Source organism: Mustela erminea, chromosome 5 (genome assembly GCF_009829155.1).
Source record: "Mustela erminea isolate mMusErm1 chromosome 5, mMusErm1.Pri, whole genome shotgun sequence".
NCBI lineage: Eukaryota > Metazoa > Chordata > Mammalia > Carnivora > Mustelidae > Mustela > Mustela erminea.
The window spans coordinates 40713973-40736754 of NC_045618.1; the positions used below are offsets into that span (position 1 = coordinate 40713973).

Here is a 22782-nt window from a genome sequence, read left to right on the forward strand (position 1 = left end):
TTTTGTTGATTTTAGAGGCCGAAGTTTAAAGAAAAAAAGAGAAAAAAAAAAGACAGTAGGCGGAGAAAACTACCAGTTGTCATGACAACCAAACGGGTCTGGAAAATTCAGCCAATCCGCCTGCGGGGCTGTCTCCCGTCTAGCCAATAGGAAGAGCACGCCGTACGTAAGGCCGCCCAATGGGAGCACGAGCGGCGCGGCATTTGAATCCTGTAACAAGGCGACATCGCGAAGATCTTAAGCGGTGCGGGCCGGAGTCCAGAGCTAACGGCGCCGCGGAAGCCTGTGTCCTTCCTCTCCGGTCCGCGTCCCTCCCTGGGCCGGGCCGGCATTCCTGCCTGACCCTTCCCACATGGCGCTGCTCCGACGCCCGACGGTGAGTGGGTCCGCATGACCTCCCGCACTCGCCGGGCTCTTCCGCCGCGGAGCTCCGTCTCTCGCCTCTAGCCTCCCTCCCTCCCTCTTCTGCGCAGGTTTCTTCGTCCCAACCCGTGCCCCTCTCGCCTTCTGCCCGCTTTCCCTCCCCAGTCTGCGGCCTGTCCTCTTTGGCGACCTCTCTCCTCCTCGGATCCACTCTGGGTTCCCGGCTTCCGCCCTGGCCAGTCCGGGGATGAGGGAAGTGTAGTGGGGGAGGGAAGTGTGGGAAAGTGCCTCGGAGGGGGCACCTGTCAGGTGAGCCTCTCCAGCCGGGGACTTGGTACTCAGCGAGGGATCCCCGAGTGCTCTCTGTTGTTAGAGTGCTGTTTAAGCAGAGGCTGTTGTCATTTCCTTCCTCTGTTCTCAAAAACTCCTTGCCAGCTAAGGGATGGGGGTGGGGAGAAGGACTGGAAGAAACTGCAGGTAGTAAACTGTTTTGAATGTTTGACCAGGCAACAGTCATGGCTGTTTTTCAGATTCTTCACTTTTCGTTTTGTGTTTCCCATTTATTTCTGCGCATGGTGTCTTCCAGGTTAAGTTCACTAACATAGTTGTTTGTCATCTTAAAATTAATTACTGGGGCTCCTGGGTGGCTCAGCCGTTAAGTGTCTGCCTTAGTTCGGGTCACGATCCTGGCGTCTTGGGATTGAGCCCCATATGGGGCTCCTCGAGCGAGGAGCCTGCTTCTCCCTCTCCAGCTCTCCTGTGCTTGTGTTTCCTCTCTCACGATCTCTCTCTGTAATAAATAAAGCCTTAAAAAAATTAATTTCTTTAATCAAGTGTAATCAAGATTTTGCATATAACTTGGAACAATACCGCAAACAGAAGGGTCCAGATTCATTTGTTTCATCTTTGCAAAAATGCGAGTGCTAATGGTGTTTTGAATTTTTTTTCTGTGGGTTTGAATTGTATCTGGGTCTGCTTTTCCTTTGCTGGAAAATAGAGGGCCCTGACACACCTGAGTTCCATCCTCCTGGATGGATAGGCTAGTTAAAAGCTGCCAGTTTTGCCCTCCAGATGGACTTAAAGTCTGATTACCGGGATTTAACCTGTAAGCATTAAAATTTCAAACACTTTTTAAAATTAGCAATTGCTACTGGAAAAAATTGAACAGTGTGCTTTTGAGAATCCTAATAAGTTGAATACATTCAGTATTTAATTCCTATTCTTTTGTGGATCTACATTGAACTGGCGCGTAATTTTTGTCTAATCTATCCCATAAAGTTCTTTCATTGTCAAATTCTTTCTTTCTATTCAGGGAAGGCTTGAGTTTTCCCTGCCCTTCTGTCTATCCTTGTAGATCTATTCAAACCCCCTGTTAGGAGATTTTTAGGATTAGGACCCACAGTTCTCAGGGATAGTACATGCTGTTTTTTTCCCTCATGAAATGTTTATCAGCTCTATAAGAAAATAAACTTTTTTCTACGAATTGCTTTTTCTAACAAGTTTTATTTCTAAGCACATTCTTTCAAAGGTAGGTTAAGGTGAACTAATGATGTTTTTATTCCATATGATTTCAACTTCCTCTGAGTTTGAGAGTAAAACTATTTTACTTGTGAAAACAATTTCCAAGTATCCTTAATATAAGAGAGTCCGACCTCATTTTAAAAGGCAATATCTCGGGGCGCCTGGGTGGCTCAGTGGGTTAAAGCCTCTGCCTTCGGCTTAGGTCATGATCCCAAGGTCTTGGGATCGAGCCCTGCATCGGGCTATCCCCTTAGCAGGGAGCCTGCTTCCTCCTCTCTCTCTCTGTCTGCCTCTCTGCCTACTTGTGATCTCTGTCTGTCAAATAAATAAATAAAATATTTTTTTAGAAAGGCAATATCTCTAAAGATCATGTCTATAGGAGCACTCCTTATTGTAGAATAGCATAAGAATCAAAGCTAGCTTAGGTTTTAAACATCTGGACTTACTGTAACTTTTTTTTTTTTTTTTAGATTTTTTTTTTAAGACATGGGGCTCTATCCCAGGACCCTGAGATCATAACCTGAGCTGAAGGCAGAGGCCTTAACCCACTGAGCCACCTAGGCTCCCCATTTTTAGTCTTTTAAAAAATGTACCTTTTCCCTCTCACAAATAGATCTCCACATATTTACCTTTCCCAGATTCTGCATTTGGATATCTGACATTAGCAAAGTATTGTAAGTTGTCTCAATTCATCATTAACTCATCTTTTTTTTTTTTTTAAGGTGTCCACTGATTTGGAGAATGCTGACAATGGAGTTAATTCTAAAGCTAAGAGTCATGTGACAATCAGACGGGCAGTTTTAGAAGAAATTGGAAATAGAGTTACAACCAGAGCTACACAAGTAGCTAAGGTAACAGCCATGAGGACTGTCCATGTGCACACCAGGCTGATTGTGTATAGGTCTGAAGAACAACACTGACTATCTTCCCCTATTTATGTTTCTTTTTCCTTGTAGAAAGCTCAGAACACGAAAATACCTGTTCAGCCCACCAAAACAAATGTCAGCAAACAACTAAAACCTACTGCTTCTGTGAAACCAGTTCAGATGGAAGTGTTGGCTCCAAAGGTAGGATGTTCTGTGTTTACAAATGTACAAAGTAGCTGTTTTTTGGCTAGACTGGAAGGGTGCCTTTATCTTCACTGCAACTTTTATTTTCTTAAAAGATTTTATTTATTTGAGAGAGAGTGAGAAAGACAGCATGAACAGGGAGAGGAGTAGAAGGAGAAAGAGAAGGAGAAGCAGATCCCCTGCTGAGCAGAGATCCCAATGTGGGGCTTGATCCCAGCACCCTGAGATGATGACCTAAGCTGAAGGCAGGCATTGACTGAGCCACCCAGAAGCCCAGACATTGACTACTTTTGAAGAACGTTCATAACTAGAGCTCTACTTTAAACAGCAGTGTACAAATTGAACATACACATCCTTTTGGTGATGGTAGTTACTATTTTTTTTAAAGATTTAATTTATTTATTTGTCAGAGAGGGAGAGAGAGGGAGAACACAAGCAAACAGAGTGGCAGGCAGAGGCAGAGAGAGAAGCAGGCTCCCTGCTGAGCAAGGAGCCTGATGCAGGACTTGATCCCAGGACCCTGGGATCATGATCTGAGCCAAAGGCAGCGGGTTAACCGACTGAGCCACCCAGGCATTATGTTTTGACCTTGAATAACAAAGTTAATTATCTTGATACTCAAATAAATTTAGTGATCTCAAAGTAAAATTTGGTAGGTTTTATAATCCATTATAAGAATGAGCTTGCCCATGAAGGCTATGGAATCTCTCTCACACTTTGGAGACTCATACTCATCATTACAAATAAGGTAATGCCAAAATTCTGTGTTGTTAAATTGTGCTCTCTGGGACTGGTTAACTCAATTGGAGTTAGAATGTTTTTTTTTTTTTTTTTTTTAAAGATTTTATTTATTTGACAGGCAGAGATCACAAGTAGGCAGAGAGGCAGGCAGAGAGAGAGAGAGGGAAGCAGGCTCCCTGCTGAGCAGAGAGCCCGATGCGGGGCTCGATCCCAGGACCCTGAGATCATGACCTGAGCCGAAGGCAGCGGCTTAACCCACTGAGCCACCCAGGCGCCCCAAGAGTTAGAATGTTAATGGACCCATTGGCCTGTAATTACTACAGGACAGGCACTGTTATAGGTGCTGAGAATACAACAATAACTACTTTTTCCACTTCTTTCTCTCTCTCTCTCTATATATATATACTTTATAGATCTATATAAAATATATATTAATAACATGTCTGTAACTTGTTTAAAATTTTTCAAAATAATACATTGGATATATTCAAGACATATATACAGAGAGAGAGCACTTGGTATGCCCATCCAGTAGTGTTAAGGCTGTTAAAGAGATATCTTGCCTTAAGGAGACTTATCCAGAAAGGGCACATGCACCTGAAATTAAATTAGTAGTCCCAGGGAATGACACCAGGTGCCCTTGGGCAATGGATGATTGAACTTCAAGTGTCTAGGGTAGTTGGAAGCACCATCCTTCAGAAAGTGCTTCTACAGGAAGGACAGAACACTAAGAGACCAAGTTGTCAGGGGAAGCTTCGTGGAATCAGTGGGATTTTTAAGGATAGAGAGATGCTGATAGGAAAGAACCAACTTTTTTTGGGAACAAAGCATAATAGGAATCAAGTCACAAAAGCAAAAATAGGCCTATAATCTTGTCCTTGGGCTAAGGAGTCAGCACATCTAACTGGGCCAGAATGTTTGTGTGAATAAGCAGAACATAAAGTTGGGGAAAAGGTTGCAGTTGGATTTGAAGGCCTTAGAATTTGGATTGTATCCCATTAGGCAGTGAGGAGCCTGTGAAAAGTTTTGAGCAGGTGGGAAATGATGAAAGCAATGTAGGTTGGACATGGGAGGAACCATAAATGAGGAGTACTACAATTGTTCAGGCAAGAGCTGATGAGAGTCTTGAACTAACCTGGATCTTCCCTAAGCACTCACCCACATACCGCTACCTACAGTGTGCTAAGAAACAACATGGGATGTGTTGGGGGTATATCAACTCCTTCCAGAGACATTGTCCTGTATCTAGAAGGAATTCTTTCGCAATGTTTTTCGCAGAAAGAGAATAAGATCCTTAAGCAAGCACTTGCGTATTTAAGAAACAATTTATGCAATGAATTACTAAGGAAATGGGGAAGTCAAGGAAGGGAGGTAGTTCTGGGGAAAACACCTCATTTGGCTTTAGATTTGTTGAGATAACAGAAAAACCTCCAAGGGAAGAGCAGTCAGAAATATGCCAGCAGCATCTGAGCAAGGGGGCAGACGTGGGAGACTTCTGCTTACAGGTGATGGTGGCAAGCATGTTGCTGTTCGCAAGCCAGGACAGAGAGTGTCAAATCAAGAACTAAAGCTCAGAACAAATTCTGAAGATCGACCTTCCTTTCATAGGCCTTTCCTTGGAGGCTTCTAGTGCCTAAATGCCAAGCCCAAACCCAAACTTCCAGCTTTGACCTTTTAACCATTATGCAGTATTTGATACAGGTGACTGTTTGAATGTGGTTTCTCTCACGTCTGGAAGTGATTTAGCAGTGTCCTTCAAAATGTTATTCTCCATACCCAGTAAATCTGTTTTTATCCTAAGAACATTATTAGAGGCACACCAAAATTAGAGGATTTTTAAAATAGTGTTGTAATGAATATCTTATATAATAGAGAAATATTAGAAAATTGGTTAATTCTAAGTTCAAGTATAAGTAACATACAATGTTACATTAGTTTCAGGTGTGCAATATAGTGATTGAACAATCCTATACATGACTCACTGTTCACCATTATAATATGCTCTTAATCCCCTTCACCTGGTTCACCCACTCCCTCTACCCAACTCCCCTATGGCAACCACCAGTTTGTTCTCTATATTTAAGAGCTGTTGATTTTTTGTTTTGGTTTGTCTCTTTTTTCTTTTTCTTTATGTTTGTTTGTTTATGTATGAAATCTCTACACCCAACATGGGGCTTGAATTCACAACCCTGAGATCAAGAGTCACATGCTTTTCTGACTCAGCCAGCCAGGTGCCCCTGCCTTTTTTTCCCCTTCATTTGTTTTGTTTCTTAAAATCCTCATATGAGTGAAATCATATGGTATTTGTCTTTCTGTGACCAACTTATTTCACTTAACATTAGACCCATGTTGTTGGCAGTGGCAAGATCTCATTCTTTTTTAGGGGCTGAGTAATATTCCATTGTAGATATACCACATCTTCTTTATCATTCATCTGTCGATGGACGCTTAGGTTGCTTCCATACCCATATCCCGACTATTGTAAATAATGTTGCAGTAAACATAGGGGTGCATATATCTTCTCAAATTAGTGTTTTCCTCTCCTTTGGGTAAACACTACTGGGTGTTTTACTGGAGCAGCTTAAATCCATTTAATGAAATACATGGGCCATTAATATCATGTTTTAGTAGAATATTTAAAGATATCAAAATGCATGTTATATCAGTCAGATTATAAAACAATTATAGAACACAGTACCACCCCAGATTTCCTTTCTTTAATTATTATTATTATTATTATTTTTCAGAGAGAGAGAGAGAGTGTGTGCATGCGGGGCTGGGGGAGGTGGGGGATAGAGGAGGGAAAGGGCAGAGGGGGAGGGAGAGAGAAAATCTTATGCAGGCTCCATATCCAGTGCAGAGTTTGATCTCATGACCCTGAGATCACAACTGAGCCAAAATCAAGAGTTGGATACTTCACCGATGGAGCCACCCAGGCACCCCAGATTTGCTTTTAGAAGTGTGCAAAGTATTCTGGTTTTTTTGAGGTGGGGAGGGGCAGAGGGCAAGAGAATCTTAAATAGGCTCCATGCCCATTGCAGAGCTCAATTTCACAACCCTGAGATCGTGATCTGGCTGAAATCAAGAGTTGGATGCTTAATTGACAGAGCCACCTAGGCACCCCTAAAACTCTGCATTTATAAGCAAACTTTGATGATGGTTATTTTTGAGTATTACGTTGGGTTTAAGATTCATTTTCATTTTCTTCCTTAAAATTTTCAGATTTTTTTGACCATAGATACATATTACTTTTCCAATCAGAGAAGAAGGGAAAAAGGCAAATTAAAAGAAAAACAGCCAAAAATGTTATGAACAAAACAAAGGAGAAATTTCCTCCCTTAACTTCTACAACCCCACTCTTTCTGAATTACTCAACCTTTCCTTGGTGACTTTTTTTGCTTTAGCTTCTTGACAAATTTTAGGCCACTGTGTTTCAGATAAAGAATGATGGACCATCATATAAATATCACTTCCATGGCTGAAATGTGCTGCTCGTTTTTAGAAGACATCAGGGATTAATGAACAATAATTACTTCCAATTCAAATGCACTTTTCTCTGAGAAATATAGTATAGAAGATATCATTCAGTCCCTAGTTTAGGGGGAGCTCCTCATCCTGGCAGATGAGCCCCTCTACTTGCCTGGCTCTGGTCGGCCATCTGGCTTTCACTTTGTCATCTGCTCTGTCTGCCGCCATTGCTGCTCTTTTATAGCTTGTCCCCGGGGATGTGGCAATGCCAGTTGAGCACAGGGTTCTAGCAACAGTGAGCCCTGGAAAATTTATAAGCCATGTGCTCATGAAAGCAGATGTTCTCAGCCAAATCTATTTACTATACTCTGCAAAACCAGAGGGATGGTTTCATCTTTGTAGGAGATGAAGTGACTGAATCACAAAGGGCTCTGGCTGAGAACTTGAAGGGGTTTCAGCCATTTACAGGTGTTTGCAGAAGCAGATTATCCTGCAATTTTTAGAGAAAACAGTGGTTTTGTTATTTTATTATTTATTTTTTTGCTGACCAATGAGGTTTTGGCAAACACTGAGTTGTATGCAAAAGAAAGGAGATGGTTTTTTCCTAGACTCCTTGTTTGCTGGGCACTGGAGAAATCAGGTGAATGTGCCACCAGTTCTGTCCCCAAGTATCTATCCCCCAGTCAAGCAGAGGAAGGCCTGAGCACACATTCTTTTTTTTTTTTTTTTAAGATTTTATTTATTCATTTGACACAGAGAGATCACAAGTAGGCAGAGAGGCAGGCAGAGAGAGAGAGAGGAGGAAGCAGGCTCCCCGCGGAGCAGAGAACCCGATGCGGGACTCAATCCCAGGACCCTGAGATCATGACCTGAGCCGAAGGCAGCGGCTTAACCCACTGAGCCACCCAGGCGCCCCTGAGCACACATTCTGATAGGGCTGTAGCAGAGATCCTTGCACACTTCGGAGAGGTGCTGGGAAGTCAGGGCTAGAAATTCAGATGAAGTTTTACATTTATAGATTTGATCTAAACACTAAATTCAGTGATAATTGTGGGATGCTCCGATCAGATGGGGGGCCCCCAAATGTGGGGTGCCAGTTGGGTGGGGGCCAGTAGCATGGGTGGTGAAAGAATTCACCCACGGCAGAACAGAAGAGAGAGATTATTGAATAGGGAACAGTGGGCAGGACAGCAAAGGAGAGACTGTCTGCCAGAGGTTGGTGGTGAGGGACCACAGTTACAGGGTGAAATAAGGGAGTATGGGAACGTATGGAATTTTCCTGTTTTAGGTAATCTTCGGAACTGTGCCTAGTTAGGGCTTATGGCTATTTCCAAGTGGTTTGCTTAATGAGCCTGCCGACATTCAGCCTGGTGGTCGTTATGGGCCCTTTTACCTTGATCAAGTTCCACTGCTCAAGCCTGTTGCCTTAAAGTGCCTTTACAGTAGTCATTATTCAACTATGAGAACGTTTTCTGACTGACTACCCCTAACACAAAAACTACATATAAAGGGGAAGTAATCACAACTTATCACATTTTTTAAAAAAAAGATTTTATTTATTTACTTGACAGAGATCATAAGTAGGCGGGGGTGGGGGTGGGGAGGAAGCAGGCTCCCTGCTGTGCAGAGGTCCTGATGCAGGGCTCAATCCCAGGACCCTGGGATCATGACCTGAGCCAAAGGCAGAGGCTTTAACCCACTGAGCCACCCAGGTGCCCCTATCACATTTATTTTTTAAAAAAGAGTGCCTTTTATTATGTATTTATTTATTTAAAAGATTTTATTTATTTATTTGACAGAGATCACAAGTAGGCAGAGAGGCAGGCAGAGAGAGAGAGAGGAGGAAGCAGGCTCCCCGCTTAGCAGAGAGCTCGATGCGGTCCTTGATCCTAGGGCCCCAGGATCATGACCTGAGCTGAAGGCAGAGGCTTTATCCCTCTGAGCCACCCAGGTGCCCCAGTGCCTTTTATTTTTAATCACACAAGAAACATAGCAAAATACTACAGAAATACATCAAGCACATAGAGTAGAAAGTTTATTGTTACTACTCTCCCTACTCTTCAAATTCCATTTCACTGTATTCTCTAAAGCTATTCCCAGGGAATGATTTTGCCTTTCTATAATTGTGTGTGCCTGTGTATGCACAAGTACACAATTCCTGCTACAAATCATGAACTGTCTAATTGGAAACTATACTTTTTCTGGGAGTCCTTTCTTGTTGCACTTAATTGACATGGTTTATTATAAACCTAGTAAATAAAGGAACTCTGGTTACCAAAAACTTGCATAAACACCTACATGTTTGCCTATTAATAGTAGTACATTCTCTCACCAGACCTAACTTAGTAGTAGAAGAATTTCAACAGCCTTTACTCACACTCCACCCTGCTCCTTACCGAACAGGGGCTTCTGAAGTTCAGCAAAATCTCACATTTATTATTTCAGATACCACTTTTCACTTGTCTGTGACATCGGACAGAACTCATGCATTAATCTGATCAGAATGTTATCATGCTTTTAGCTTTGCATGCAGTAGACACTGGACTAAGGATAATACAGCTGGCTTGAAGGGTTTAGGTTACTACCTGCACGGACAGTAGGATCTTAGAAAGGATTTTGTAATAATTAAATTATGTTGGAATTCAAAAGGAATGCTTCTAAGAAATTCTAAACTAAGGACCAGAGCAATGATCCATGTCTTCTCCTGGTAGCTTTGGGATATGGCCAAACTTAGGTGTACATCTGAATAGACACAGGTAAACCTTCCAAGCTGTTGGGGCACACATAGCACACGTGTGCTATATAGCACATAGCACATGACCATAACCTCTGACTCCTTAAACCAGGCTTCCCAATACTGACTGCATTTCCCAGGGACACTGATGATGCTTATCCTTGAACTTAACCTAGCTGTATGTGCTCATTAAAATGTGTATCTGATTCTAGTCACACTTTTTAAAAAAAAGATTCTATTTTCAAGTAATCTCTACACCCCCCATGGGGCTCGAACCCACAACTCTGAAATCAAGAGTTGGTCGCTCTACCAACTGAGCCAGCTAGACATCTCTGATTCTTGCCATTCTTGCTCAGTTCCTTCAGTGGGTTCACTTCCCTTCGGGTAAAATGTAAACTCCCTAGCTGGGTTCTTGTTCACCTTTCCAGCCCATCTTTTCACACGCCATGCACTGGCTCCTGCCATCCCAAATCAATGTGTACTTCCCAGACTTGCCTTTGTTTCTTGGCTTCCTCTGGGACTATGTACTTCTGTACCTTTTGCCTACTCATTTTTCTTGAGGTATTATCTTCTCCAGGAAATTATCTAGGTTTCTCCCTGGTGCCCCAAGTGGCTCTTATTCATTCTAGTCCCTTGAAGTTTGGAAGTTCTCGAATAAATGGCACACATATCTTGCTCAGCTGGTCCCTCCCCAGCTTGAGACCTCTGATGTAGGCGGGAAGAATGGGTTTTGAACTGATGTATATATTTTGCTGCTGCTCTTTCATCCTTCTTTAAACGTGGAAACCATCATCACTGAGCTTTCATGTCAATTAAAATTATTTATTGATTTATTTACTTATTTTAGATTTTTATTTATTTATTTGACAGATATCACAACTAGGCAGAGAGGCAGGTGGCGGGGGGGAGGCAAGCTCCCTGCTGAGCAGAAAGCCTGATGTGGGGCTTGATCCCAGGACCCTGAGATCATGACCTGAGCCAAAGGCAGAGCCACTGAGCCACCCAGGGGCCCAAAATTGTTTATTATACAGCCTTCTCTTTCTGTATTTTATTTCTTGAATACATAGTCTTTATAGCCTAGCAGTCTCATTAGGTTTTACTTTGAGAAGTACCTCTTATTCTTTTAAAAAATAATGGTTTATTTATACTTCATTACTAAGCACTTAACTTTATAAATTTTTAATTTGTGTGATTGTTTTTTAATAGTCACCCAGTCAACATAAGAAAATACTGGGTGTGTACTTGCTCCATCTTTGCTTCCTTCTATTTTATTCATAGGCCGGAATGTGGTTTTCTGCTTCTTAGTTGCCAGTTTCTCAATTCAGAATAAGTTAGTTTATGAGGGGAAATCTGTATACCCACAGAAGAGGCTACAGCTGAAGCGAATTGTCAGCTCTAGGAATTTCTGCACCCAGATGTTTACATTTCTTTCAGTAAATATTTACTGAGCACCTACTATGTGTCAGGGATGATATAGGTATTTAAGATCACATAGGGGACAAAATCAGTTTAAATAAATGTATTATTTATTTATAAATGGATTTATAAATATATTGTTTTCTACCTCTGCTAGACTGTCAGCTCTGCAGAGCTTATAGGCCTAGCAGAGGTACACAGAAAATAATATACATCACATATAAGTAAACTCCACAGTATGTTACGAGGTTACAGGCTCTGTGAGGAGAAACACAGTAAGAGAAATAACACATGGGGGGCAGGGAATAGGCAGTAGATAGTATTAAAAACGGGGGTCAGGGTAGACCTAATTGAGAAGGTAAAATTCAAACAAAACTTTGAAGGTGAGAGAATTGCCCGTGGGGGTGTAGGGACAAGCTCGAGCACATTATGGGGAGAGGGAGCCCATCTGCAGTGAGAGAGCCTGCCATGAGGCAGACCAAGGGGAGAGAAATAGGAGACCAGTCAGCAGAGAGAGAGGGCAAAACCAGATCATGCAGGCCCCCAGGCCATCGTGATGATTCAGGTTTTCCCTTGGAGTGAAATTAGAGAATTTTAAACAGAGGAGCATCTCTATAAAAACTTCACCTACTACATATTGAATTATTAACCTCTTACTCGGAAATTTATTTGTTTTGGCTTTCACACATTTTAAAAATGCATATGATACTTTTTTTTTTTTTGGACAGAGATCACAAGTAGGCAGAGAGACAGGCAGAGAGAGGTGGGGTGGGGGAAGCAGGCTCCCCGCTGAGCAGAGAGCCCGATGAGGGGCTCAATCCCAGGACCCTGGGATCACGACCTGAGTCGAAGGCAGAGGCTTAACCCACTGAGCCACCCAGGCGCCCCATGCATATGATACTTCTAAACCAGTTGACTCTGCACGTATTTGGCTCTGATGGACAGTTCAGGCTATTGCCAAGGTAGTGATGCACACTTGTTAATTTGTTCACGTAGGGTCCTACCCCCCCACTGGAGGATATCTCTATGAAGGAAGAGAACCTCTGCCAAGCTTTCTCTGATGCGCTGCTCTGCAAAATCGAGGACATTGATCATGAAGACTGGGAGAACCCTCAGCTCTGTAGTGACTACGTGAAGGATATCTACCAGTATCTAAGGCAGCTCGAGGTGAGTGGGCCTTTGTGTTTCGGTTGTGCAGGCAACGTGGCATTTACTGCACAGCTGGGAAGGGAATGAGGTAAGCTTTTTAAACTTTGAATTCCGCCAACAGGTTCTGCAATCCATAAATCCACACTTCCTAGATGGAAGAGAGATAAACGGACGCATGCGCGCCATCCTGGTAGACTGGCTGGTGCAAGTGCACTCCAAGTTTAGGCTGCTGCAGGAGACTCTGTACATGTGCGTTGCCATCATGGACCGATATTTACAGGTGAGCGTGGCTTCTGGGGGCTCACTGTAGGGGCATTCTGCAACTCCAAAGGGTGATACCTGGAGGAAAAGACCAAAAGCCACTTGGTGAGAAACTGAGGAACTGGAAGTTCTAGAGAGGGAGGTAGCCAGGGTGTCCAGCCTCTGGTGATGCTGACCGCTGCTGGGCATTTCTGCTAGGTCAGCCTGCCAAAAAGTGCCAGGGCATTGGGTGGGTTGGCACTGCATGGCCAGTTGTTCCTCAAAGCAAACAGACCAGCAGGAGATCTAAAAGTTAGCCTGAAGCACACGGGGCCTGTGGGGGCTGGTTTCCCAGGCCCGCTTCCACGATTTCCCTGTAGCTCATAGTCTGGTACTCCTTGGTTAAGTTTCCTTGTCTGAAAAAATGAGGAGTTTGGCTAGAGAACTTGGCCATTTCCGGCCAGCTGTGGCATGAATCCCTGTAGAAAAGAGAGGAGGCAGAATTGTTAAGGGGTGGGGGATATGTGTGGGCAGCGTACTGAGAACGGGACGTCTGAAGTAGAGGAATGTAAGAAATTCAGCTGGGAGGCAGAGTGGTCATGGAAATAGTTCTGACCAGTGACACAAAACGTTGACCACTTAGAAGAAATGCCAGACAGAAGGCGCTCGTGCGTGACCCAGCAGCCAGGAGCCCTGCACACAAGGATTTATTTACTTAAAGTCAACATGTATGATGCAGCTCAGGTACAAATTCTGCCCCACCAGTACAGTCATAATGGTGATTATTATAATGCCCTGAGAGACAGCAAAATCCTAAGAAAGCATAGATTCAGTGGTTTGCATTAATACATTCCTCACTGGGCAGGAGAATAGTTATAGTTTAGGCAGATTTTTAATAATGAGAATTGAAGCAAGGATAGCAAAGTCTCTTTTCAAAGAAAAGAGAATTATATCTGCGCTGAGATTTTCCTTAATCCGGGAGCCTCTTTGGAGATTCTTAATGCTGACTAATGAGTGTACTTTTGGTAAGGATTAAGGAAGTGTTTGCGAGACCCCCTTCCTCATCCCTAGGCATCCATTATTTAATCCCGCTGTTTGACTTGGCCTCATCTTGGTGCAGACACATTGAACGCCACGTTGGGGCCGCCCCAGACACTCAAGCCAGGATGACGGGGCTGGAGCAGAGCAGGCGCCTGGTTCTCAGACATAATTCTTCCCTACTGAGCAATTCAGTGATTTGGAGCTGGTGTCTGAATCTCTTCTCGGGCCATCTCTTTGCAAGTGGGGGAAAACACATGCGTTTGCTAGGATTTTTACGAGGATCCAATGAGATGATTGTTGGCATCTTGGGACTGTGCCTGGCACACACTGAATACTCAATAATAGATGGCTGCTGGGAGCAGGGATGGTACCCGCTGGTTTTTTTTTTTTTAAGATTTTATTTTTAAGGAATCTATATACCTAATATAGGGCTTGAACCCGCAACCCCAAGATCGAGTCATATGCTCCAGGGACTGAGCCAGCCAGGCATCCCTGATGGTACCTGCTGTTAACATAGAGGTTACCTGTGCTGGTAAGGGAGGTGTGAGCAGAGACGATGTGTACTTCTCCAGGACGTGGTTCCCTCTCGCTTCCTTCCACCCAGAGCCCCAGTCCTCATTACGTAGGACTTCTGACACTTTCTTCTTCAATTAGGTTCAGCCGGTTTCTCGTAAGAAGCTTCAACTGGTTGGGATTACAGCTCTGCTCTTGGCTTCTAAATACGAGGAGATGTTTTCTCCAAATATTGAAGACTTTGTTTACATCACAGACAATGCTTATACCAGTTCTCAAATCCGAGAGATGGAAACACAGATTTTGAAAGAACTGAAATTTGAATTGGGTCGACCTTTGCCGCTGCATTTCTTAAGGCGGGCATCAAAAGCCGGGGAGGTAAGTGCCTCTGGTTCGGTATGACACTTGATTTTGCTGTTTGTTCTTATCCTGGAAATGTTGATCCAATTAAAGGAAAACTTAGGCATTTATAGGAAGCATCTTTTCGATAGGTCCTAATGCTTATCAGTTCTTAAGAGCAAAGACCTCATGCTCTGTGTTTGTACCATACTGTGGAATAGGGCAGTTGCTGGGCAGACTGGTAAGGAGAATGGCTTTGAGCTCCTAGGCCTTCACCCAGGATTTTGCAAGAGGATAATAGTAGCTGTGCTTCATACTGTCCCTGGCTGTTCTTTCATAGGTCGATGTGGAACAGCACACTTTAGCCAAATATCTGATGGAGCTGACTCTCATTGACTACGACATGGTGCATTATCACCCTTCCAAGGTGGCAGCGGCTGCGTCCTGCCTGTCCCAGAAGGTTCTGGGCCAAGGAAAATGGGTAAGTGTTGGGTTAAGAAGAAATTAGTTTATATTTTCAGCCCCCTCAATATGAAAGTCCTTAGCATTTTCACGACACTAGCCTCGAAGCAATGGTTAAAATCCAGAGGGCTAAAAGAAGGCTGCTTGGGATGCTTCAGATAGAGACGAGGTGACCACAGCATGGCACCAAGTGTGCTCCAGAGTTGTGGGGACTGAGCCAGGCCACTGGCAGCTGGTGTGCTAAGGTTTCGGGGTCTTTGGTTATGGGAAACAGGTCGTCAAGCATCTAAGACAAAGCAAGGCCAAGGCCTGAATGATTGCGCCAGTGAAGCTAAAAGGAGCCACTTCTAGATTCATACGAGTAGCCAAAGCTGCCCGCAATCTTGGTGCTTATCTCACACACCAAAAAGGGACAACAGCCAAAATCAAAGGGACCAGACAAATGCAGTGTGAGTCATGGGATACCCCTTTGTGGACGAGCCGATTCCAGACTGCCACTAAGCAGTTTTCTAGTCTGTAGATGGGCCCCAAGTGCCGCAGAACGAAAGCCTCTTCAGAGGCCAGGTGTTGAGAAAAAAGTTGCAGGAGAGATAGGGAACGGAGTGCAGGTGGCTCCTCCCATGCCCCGTCCTCTCATGTTCCAGGAGGATCGCAGAGCATTTTCCCAAGACAGATAAGCTCTGGATTAGGCCTTTGCCTGGGGGCCCTCTGTGGAGGCATGCGAGATTGCTAGGGCACCGTGGCAGAGCTGTTCCTCTACACAAGTGTATGCATTTGACATCTTCTGTGAGAAAGAAGGAGAGTAAGAGAATATATGTATGTGTGCTTATGTATTTTCTAATTTTTCAAAAACCACCCGTAGACCAGAATCTTATGAAAATGATGCCTCTGGGGTTCGGTGGGAACAGGACTTCTGGCTGTAACTTTTTATCAACTGTATAAAATATAATGTAACTTTTTAAACTTTTGAACAATATGAGTGTTCATGTATTGAACAATATGAAGAGTCCCTAAGTGGAATTATGCAGAAACAACAAGGTGACTATATATCAAATTGGTAATAATGCAGAGGGAAGAATTAATTCAAATAATTTTGAAGGCAGTATTCAGACTGTGCATCCTTAGTGGTATGTGGCTGGACAAAACAAAGGACCAAAAAAGGTAACGGACTTCAAGTTTACTTAGGAGCTCTATTGTTAGTAATGTCCTGTTATTATAATTGTGAGACTATTTTTATGCCTATATTATAGGATAAACAACCATTCATGTTACCAAAGACTAAATTTTCACTAGAAAAAGGGGGATAATACAGTGTTAACAATTAAAAACAAAAGGAAAAACCCTGCAACATTAAATCTGTCTTGGAAATGTCAGTAAATTAAGAAGGAGAGTGAAACAATAACAACCCTGGAGCAATGAACACACCTCATGCTTACATCTTCGATACTAAATGCCATTACCCTCTAGGAACTAGGTCTCATTTGAGAAACAACTGACATGAGGGCCTTGGCAGTGGAAGTAGAAGGTGAGCCTAGGTCAGTTTGTAGCAGAGACCAAGCATGTTCTCAGAGATCAATGGGGCACATCAAAAGGACATAGGAACTGACTTGAAAGCGTTCTGACTAAATCTGAACTTTAAAAAGAATAATGACAGTAACAGAGTATAACATATTTTTACATATCCATGTATTTATAATGATACAAAAGAAAGAATGGACGAAGGGGCTCTTTTTTATCAGTAGAACACCAGCTGATTGAGGCAGAAAGAATAGTAGTTAGAAATCAAATTCTTTTTTTTTTTTTTTTAAGATTTTATTTATTTATTTGACAGAGAGAGATCACAAGTAGGCAGAGAGAGAGGAGGAAGCAGGCTCCCCGCTGAGCAGAGAGCCCGACGCGGGACTCGATCCCAGGACCCTGAGATCGTGACCTGAGCCGAAGGCAGCGGCTCAACCCACTGAGCCACCCAGGCGCCCTAGAAATCAAATTCTAACCCCTAATGTAATAACCGATTCAAGCGAGAATCAACTGATGTTTATATCATTAGGTGAAATAGTTTTGGAGAAAAAGATTCACATTGTCTCAAAATATCACCCCACAGATCTGCAGTACTTCTGAAGAAAAACTTTACCTTTGTGCTAGAGAGGTCTGGCAGTTACCACCTTTACCTGGTGATCAAGCTTAACATCACCAAGGGTAGGACCACCTGACTTTGGCATGTCTTCTGGCACAGTCAGACTTATACATGATCACCTATAAGAAATTCATGCCCAAATTGTTCGACACGAATCCAGTCATCAGGAAACACTTAGATTTAAAATGTGCACATTCTAAAAGTAATTGGCCTGGATCCTTCGAACAAGTTGTCATTTAAAGCCAAGGAAATAGGCATCATTTTTAAATTAAAAAAAAAAAAATTAGAGATCAGATACACTGCAGGTAACCTGATTGGACCTGCATCTGAAAAGAAAAATCTGCACAAGATATTTGTGGAACAATGGGAGAAATTTGAATATAGAGTATGTACTAGATGATAGTGTGGAAATGTTGATTTTTTTTTTTTTCTGTGATAATGGTTTGTTTCTGAAACATTTAGAAGTGATGTGTCGTGGTGTCTGCAACTCATTTTAAAATGGTTCAAAAATTGTGTGAATACATACATACACAATTTTTGCCGAACAATTTGAAATTAAGTTAGCTGCAGACAACATGAGAGGGGAAGTGGCAAAATATTAACAATAGATGAATCCACACAAAGGATATACAGATGTTCATTATACTGTTTCTTTTCTTCTGTACATCTGAATTTTTTTGAAATGAAAAGCTTGAGGCAACAAGGCTGCTGGTAACATGAATGATACATTGTTCTAGTACCAGTGGCTCATTTCAGGTAAATCACTTTACTCTTAGACCTGCCTTTGCTGGGCTGTAAACCTATTAACTATAGGTCTTCCTGTTTTCTGGGAATTGATTTCAAAAGACCAGTAGTTATGTGTTATTTCAGGATTGCTCTTGCTTCGTCTTTTTTTTCTTCCAACTACTTTAGGATTAAGATTATATTGTGATTTATTTTCCCAGTCATATTGTGCATATGAGACAGATGGATTTTAGCCTTTAGAATTTAATCACAGAGGCACCTGGGTGGCTCAGTAGGTTAAAGCCTCTGCCTTTGGATCAGGTCATGATCCCTGGGTCCTGGGATCGAGCCCCGCATCAGGCTCTCTGCTCAGCAGGGAGCCTGCTTCCTCCTCTCTCTGCCTGCCTCTCTGCCTACTTGTGATCTCTGTCTGTCAAATAAATAAATAAAATCTTTAAAAAAAAAAAAAGAATTTTATCACAGAACTGAAATACAGTCAGGTTACATATCTGTACAAATGATAGGTCTGATTACTAATCAACAACTGGCCTGTTGCTTGATTTTTATTCTCTGGGAGGTTAGGTCTCAAGGTGGGGGTAGAGGCTTCTCTATTCTCTGTGCTGCAATGCTTACTTACACAGGACCCAACAAGAGAATCCGGGGTAGTGTTAGTTGTTCTGGATTTCATGGATTAACTCACTGCCTGTGGCCCAGTGTGTTTCTTAATTCTGAACCTCTTTCCCTGATTGATAATATGGGTGTCTGGGCTCTCAAGCTCCCCACCAGCTGCTGCCCAGTAGGGCTTTGATGGGGGTGGGGGGTACAGTCCTGGGTCTCTGCCAGTCCTGTGAAGGGGCATTCTTTGGTTCGATTTTGTTTTTACTCTCTTCCACTCTCAATCCCCTTTTAATCCCTTTCAGTGTGGTAAGAGAAGTTAGCGTGAAAGCTTTGTTACTTGGAGTACCTTACGTACCTGTTCAAACTTCTTTAAAAAATGATATTATGGGGATGCCTGGGTGGCTCAGTTGGTTAAGCAGCTGCCTTCGGCTCAGGTCATGATCCCAGCGTCCTGGGATCGAGTCCCACATCGGGCTCCTTGCTCAGCAGGGAGCCTGCTTCTCCCTCTGCCTGCCATTCTGTCTGCCTATGCTCGCTCTCTCCCCCACCTCTGATGAATAAGTAAAATCTTCAAAAAAAAAATGATATTATGGGGGGAGCCTGGGTGGCTCAGTGGGTTAAAGCCTCTGCGTTTGGCTCAGATCATGATCCCAGGGTCCTAGGATCGAGCCCCGTGTCAGGCTCTCTGCTCAGCAAGGAGCTGCTTCCCCCTCTTTCTCTGCCTGCTTCTTTGCCTACTTGTGGTCTCTGTCTGTCAAATAAATAAATAAAACCTTTAAAAAAAATGATAATATGGGACCTTTGACACTTGATCTGGCTGAAGCTGCAGTATCTAATTTAGTCTAGCTCAGAGCCAAGGTCATCTTGCATTTACTGGCTGTTTTGCTGGCACCACAGTAGTGTGGAGGGCTGTTGTTGAATTTTGAGAGGGTAAGAATATGGTTTTATAGCTTTTACGTGAGTGGTGAGTGATGTCAGCATGTATAAGACTTGACCTTCTAAAGAAGCAGAGGCTTTATCCTGCCCTTTCTCTTTGCATTGCGTTCCAGAACTTAAAGCAGCAGTATTATACTGGATACACAGAGAACGAAGTGTTGGAAGTCATGCAGCACATGGCCAAAAATGTAGTGAAAGTTAATGAAAACCTAACAAAATTCATTGTAAGTATTCCTTCCAAAACTGTGGAAAGCACTGGGTTACAGGTCTTGTGAGCGAGGGTGTGCGTATGTATGTACGTGTGCGTGTGTGTTTTCATGTACTACTGGCGTTTGTGAGAGTCTGTTTTGGCACAAACTCTTTTCTAGTATAGCAGGGAATGGAGCATACTGATAGACCCCAAAAGCAGACTTTCTTTAACACAAGGTAGGTAGCTAGGCTACCCATGTCCAGGCCCAGTGTAGTCGGCCGGACTGCCATCCCTGCGTTCACTCACGCTCGTCCCAGCGTCCTGTGTTGCTGCTCGCAGCAGTCAGGGCAGGTGCTCCCTGTATCGTCTGGAACCCCTTAAAGGGCCCTGTAGAAGGCTTGGGTACTTGGGGCCTCTGTCCAGGATCTTCTGGAACAATGACCAAAAGACTCCTGAATGCAGGCCTGGTAAAGAAGGAGGAGAGGAAGCCCGTTCAGAAAGCTTCCTGAGGGCCTGGTGTCTGTCTCCATGTGGCCCGTCTGAGACGTGGAGTCAGGGCAGATTGGGCACTGTCCTGTGCTTGTGTGACACTGAGTATCACCAAGGATCTGGTGAGAAAGAGCAAGGCATTTGTGCCAAGTGTCCCAAGTGTCCTGCTTTGCTTCCGTGCACGTAGTTTCCGCATAATGAAGCACACTGCGGATGTGTAATGTGTCTTCAGTCCTGCAGGTATTGTCTGGGATCTGCTAGCACTGGTGGCCACTTGGCTTTTATTGCCATTGTTGCTTCCCATCCTGACAGACCTCTTATGTCCTGGTGGTACTTAGATATGATAAATCCAGCTCCCACTTCCTGCCCCCCCTTCCACAACCCCTGCCCCGGCAACACAGGAGACAGAGCCTCTGCCTTGGACATCATGTATTTCCCCAACACTGGTGCTACCAGCTGGGTTTTATCCATTGTCGGGCATGGAAGGAAATGGTCAGGTTCCACACATTACGACCTCAGAGTGCTCGTTCACTGGCTTCAGTGATTCACCAGCATCACATCAATTGGCGATTGTGGGTCTGTCCCTTAAGTACTTGTGAGTTAGATCAGGAGCGAGGTAGAAGGTGGTGTTCCTGATGTGTGCTTAATCACAGATGACTTCTGCAGGCCATCAAGAATAAGTATGCAAGCGGCAAACTCCTGAAGATCAGCACAATTCCTCAGCTGAACTCAAAAGCCGTCCAAGAGCTTGCCTCCCCTCTGATGGGACGGTCCTAGGCTGCTGTGGCCCTCGGGGAGGAGTGCTCCGTCTGTGCCCTTGATGTCGCTGATTTGGAACTCTTCACTTTGTATATAGTCCTCTGGTCTATTTCATGAAACCTTTCCTTAGACCTATTTTCTAAATGTATATTGAGGAAAAATAAAGCTATTAATTTTTCTTAAGGTATCCTGTGTATTTTTATTTGTACAATCTCTACCGAACAAGGTCAGTAGAAGGTTGACTAATTTCTTTTTGAGCTATTATGAGTAGCGTGTCAATTATTGCCTTTTTGGCTTTGGGAAAGACCTTCCTATCATTTTCTCAAATGGAACAAACTAGAACTTGGCTTCAGTGGTTGCTAACCCATTCCTAAACTTATTAAGTATCCAAAGATTGATTCATTATGAAAATTGAACATGGGAGGATAACCACGACAATTCTCTTTCCAGAGCCTACTTAACTATCTTCTCATTCCTATACAGGAACGCCTTGCCCATTGGGGTGAGGGCCACCAGAAGCAACCCTCATAATATGTCTCTGTCTCAAAGGCATGGTGGGGACCAGGAATGTCAGTCCTGAAGGACCACCGCTGGAAAACACAAATGGGCCTGCGACACGTTGTTAGAGTTGAAGGTTGGAATGCATTTTCCTATTTCAGCTACATTGTAGGTTACTATTATTATTTTTTTGGTGGGCAGTTTAACATTCTTCTCTAAGGGGGAATGCATTCTTGGTCTCCAACCACTAAAAACAAAAACAAAAACAAAAACAAAACCATAAAATAAACGAGTGCCTTATAGCAACAACTTCCCAAACCATTAGTTCAACGCTTGTCAGTTGCTTTTTGCAGGAAAGGAGCTAGTCAAATACATTTGGGAAACATTGCAAACTCCCAGTAAAATTTATACAGGTTCTGAGAAGCTTTGTAGTAAACTCATTTCTTCCCCCAGTGGAGAGTTTGGTAAAGCCTGCATGTGTGGGACAGCGAGGTCCGTGGATGCTGGTTCTGTGACATAGCTGTGGCTTGCGACTGGCCCGGGAGGCGAGCCTGGCTGCCTCCAGCTAGGGCTCCCTACCCAACCCCAGGCAGGTTAGGGCTGCCTACAGATGTCTGTCGGTACCAAGCACTCAAGAACAGGGAACCTGGAGGCTGTGTACATTGAAGTCCTGGTGTAAAGCTTCTAGATATCCCTGGCTGAGTGAGACTTGTTCCCACAGCAGCCTTACACTGACTTGGGTCACAGGTGTGCATAGTAATGAAGTGAGAACATGCAGGGAGCTTTCCTGGCTCTGAGAAGCCAACTTATTTCTCAGGGATGCTTGCGCTCAGCTTCTCATCAAGAAGGGACGGGTTTTGTAGAAGTATTCTGAAGACGTTTTATAGCTTATTACAGATTTTACTTAGTTAAATATTAAGTACCCCAACTCAGGAAATTCATACTTCCAGGATGCCATAAAAAAGGCCTTTTGGATACTTCCTTATGTGCCACAGCAGGCACCCAAAACCAAAGTGTATAAATGCGATGCAAGCTGTAAAAGTAGAAATCATAATATAAAAACACTGAAATAAGAAAATGAGATAATGTAACCACTGTTTTTGAAAAGCACAGATCCTGAAGCTGGCTTGCATCTCGTTAGCTGCTATGGGATGTCTCTGGCCGTGTCTGTCTGTAGAAGGGGGTGCGGACATCTCACTTATAGTGCTGGAGTACAGAGTAAGGTATGGCAAGCCCTTAGGACCGTGTCGGAGTGTGTTCGAACCTTGGCGGCTGTTATTTTAAGGAAACTGATGGTCTTGGACACGAGATGGACTCTGGGCATTCAAAGATATGTTAGACACCGCTCTTACCATCAAAGGAGTTTGCAGGTTTAAAG

At 43.5% G+C, this 22782-nt stretch overlaps 1 protein-coding gene across 2 annotated transcripts; it reads left to right on the forward strand.

Annotated features, from left to right (window-relative positions):
• Positions 1 to 166: 166 nt before the first annotated feature.
• CCNB2 (cyclin B2) lies at positions 167 to 21093 on the forward strand. Of its 2 annotated transcripts, none has more exons than XM_032342702.1 (9): positions 167 to 376; positions 2607 to 2735; positions 2841 to 2951; positions 12310 to 12480; positions 12584 to 12742; positions 14398 to 14634; positions 14936 to 15076; positions 19582 to 19692; positions 20801 to 20929. In XM_032342702.1, exons 1-9 carry the CDS (start codon positions 353 to 355, stop codon positions 20825 to 20827), a joined length of 1110 nt encoding a protein of 369 aa, XP_032198593.1. In that variant the 5' UTR covers positions 167 to 352; the 3' UTR covers positions 20828 to 20929. The 2 variants fall into 2 exon arrangements, with proteins under 2 accessions (XP_032198593.1, XP_032198592.1); XM_032342701.1 differs by having other exon boundaries at positions 168 to 376; positions 20814 to 21093.
• Positions 21094 to 22782: the final 1689 nt, after the last annotated feature.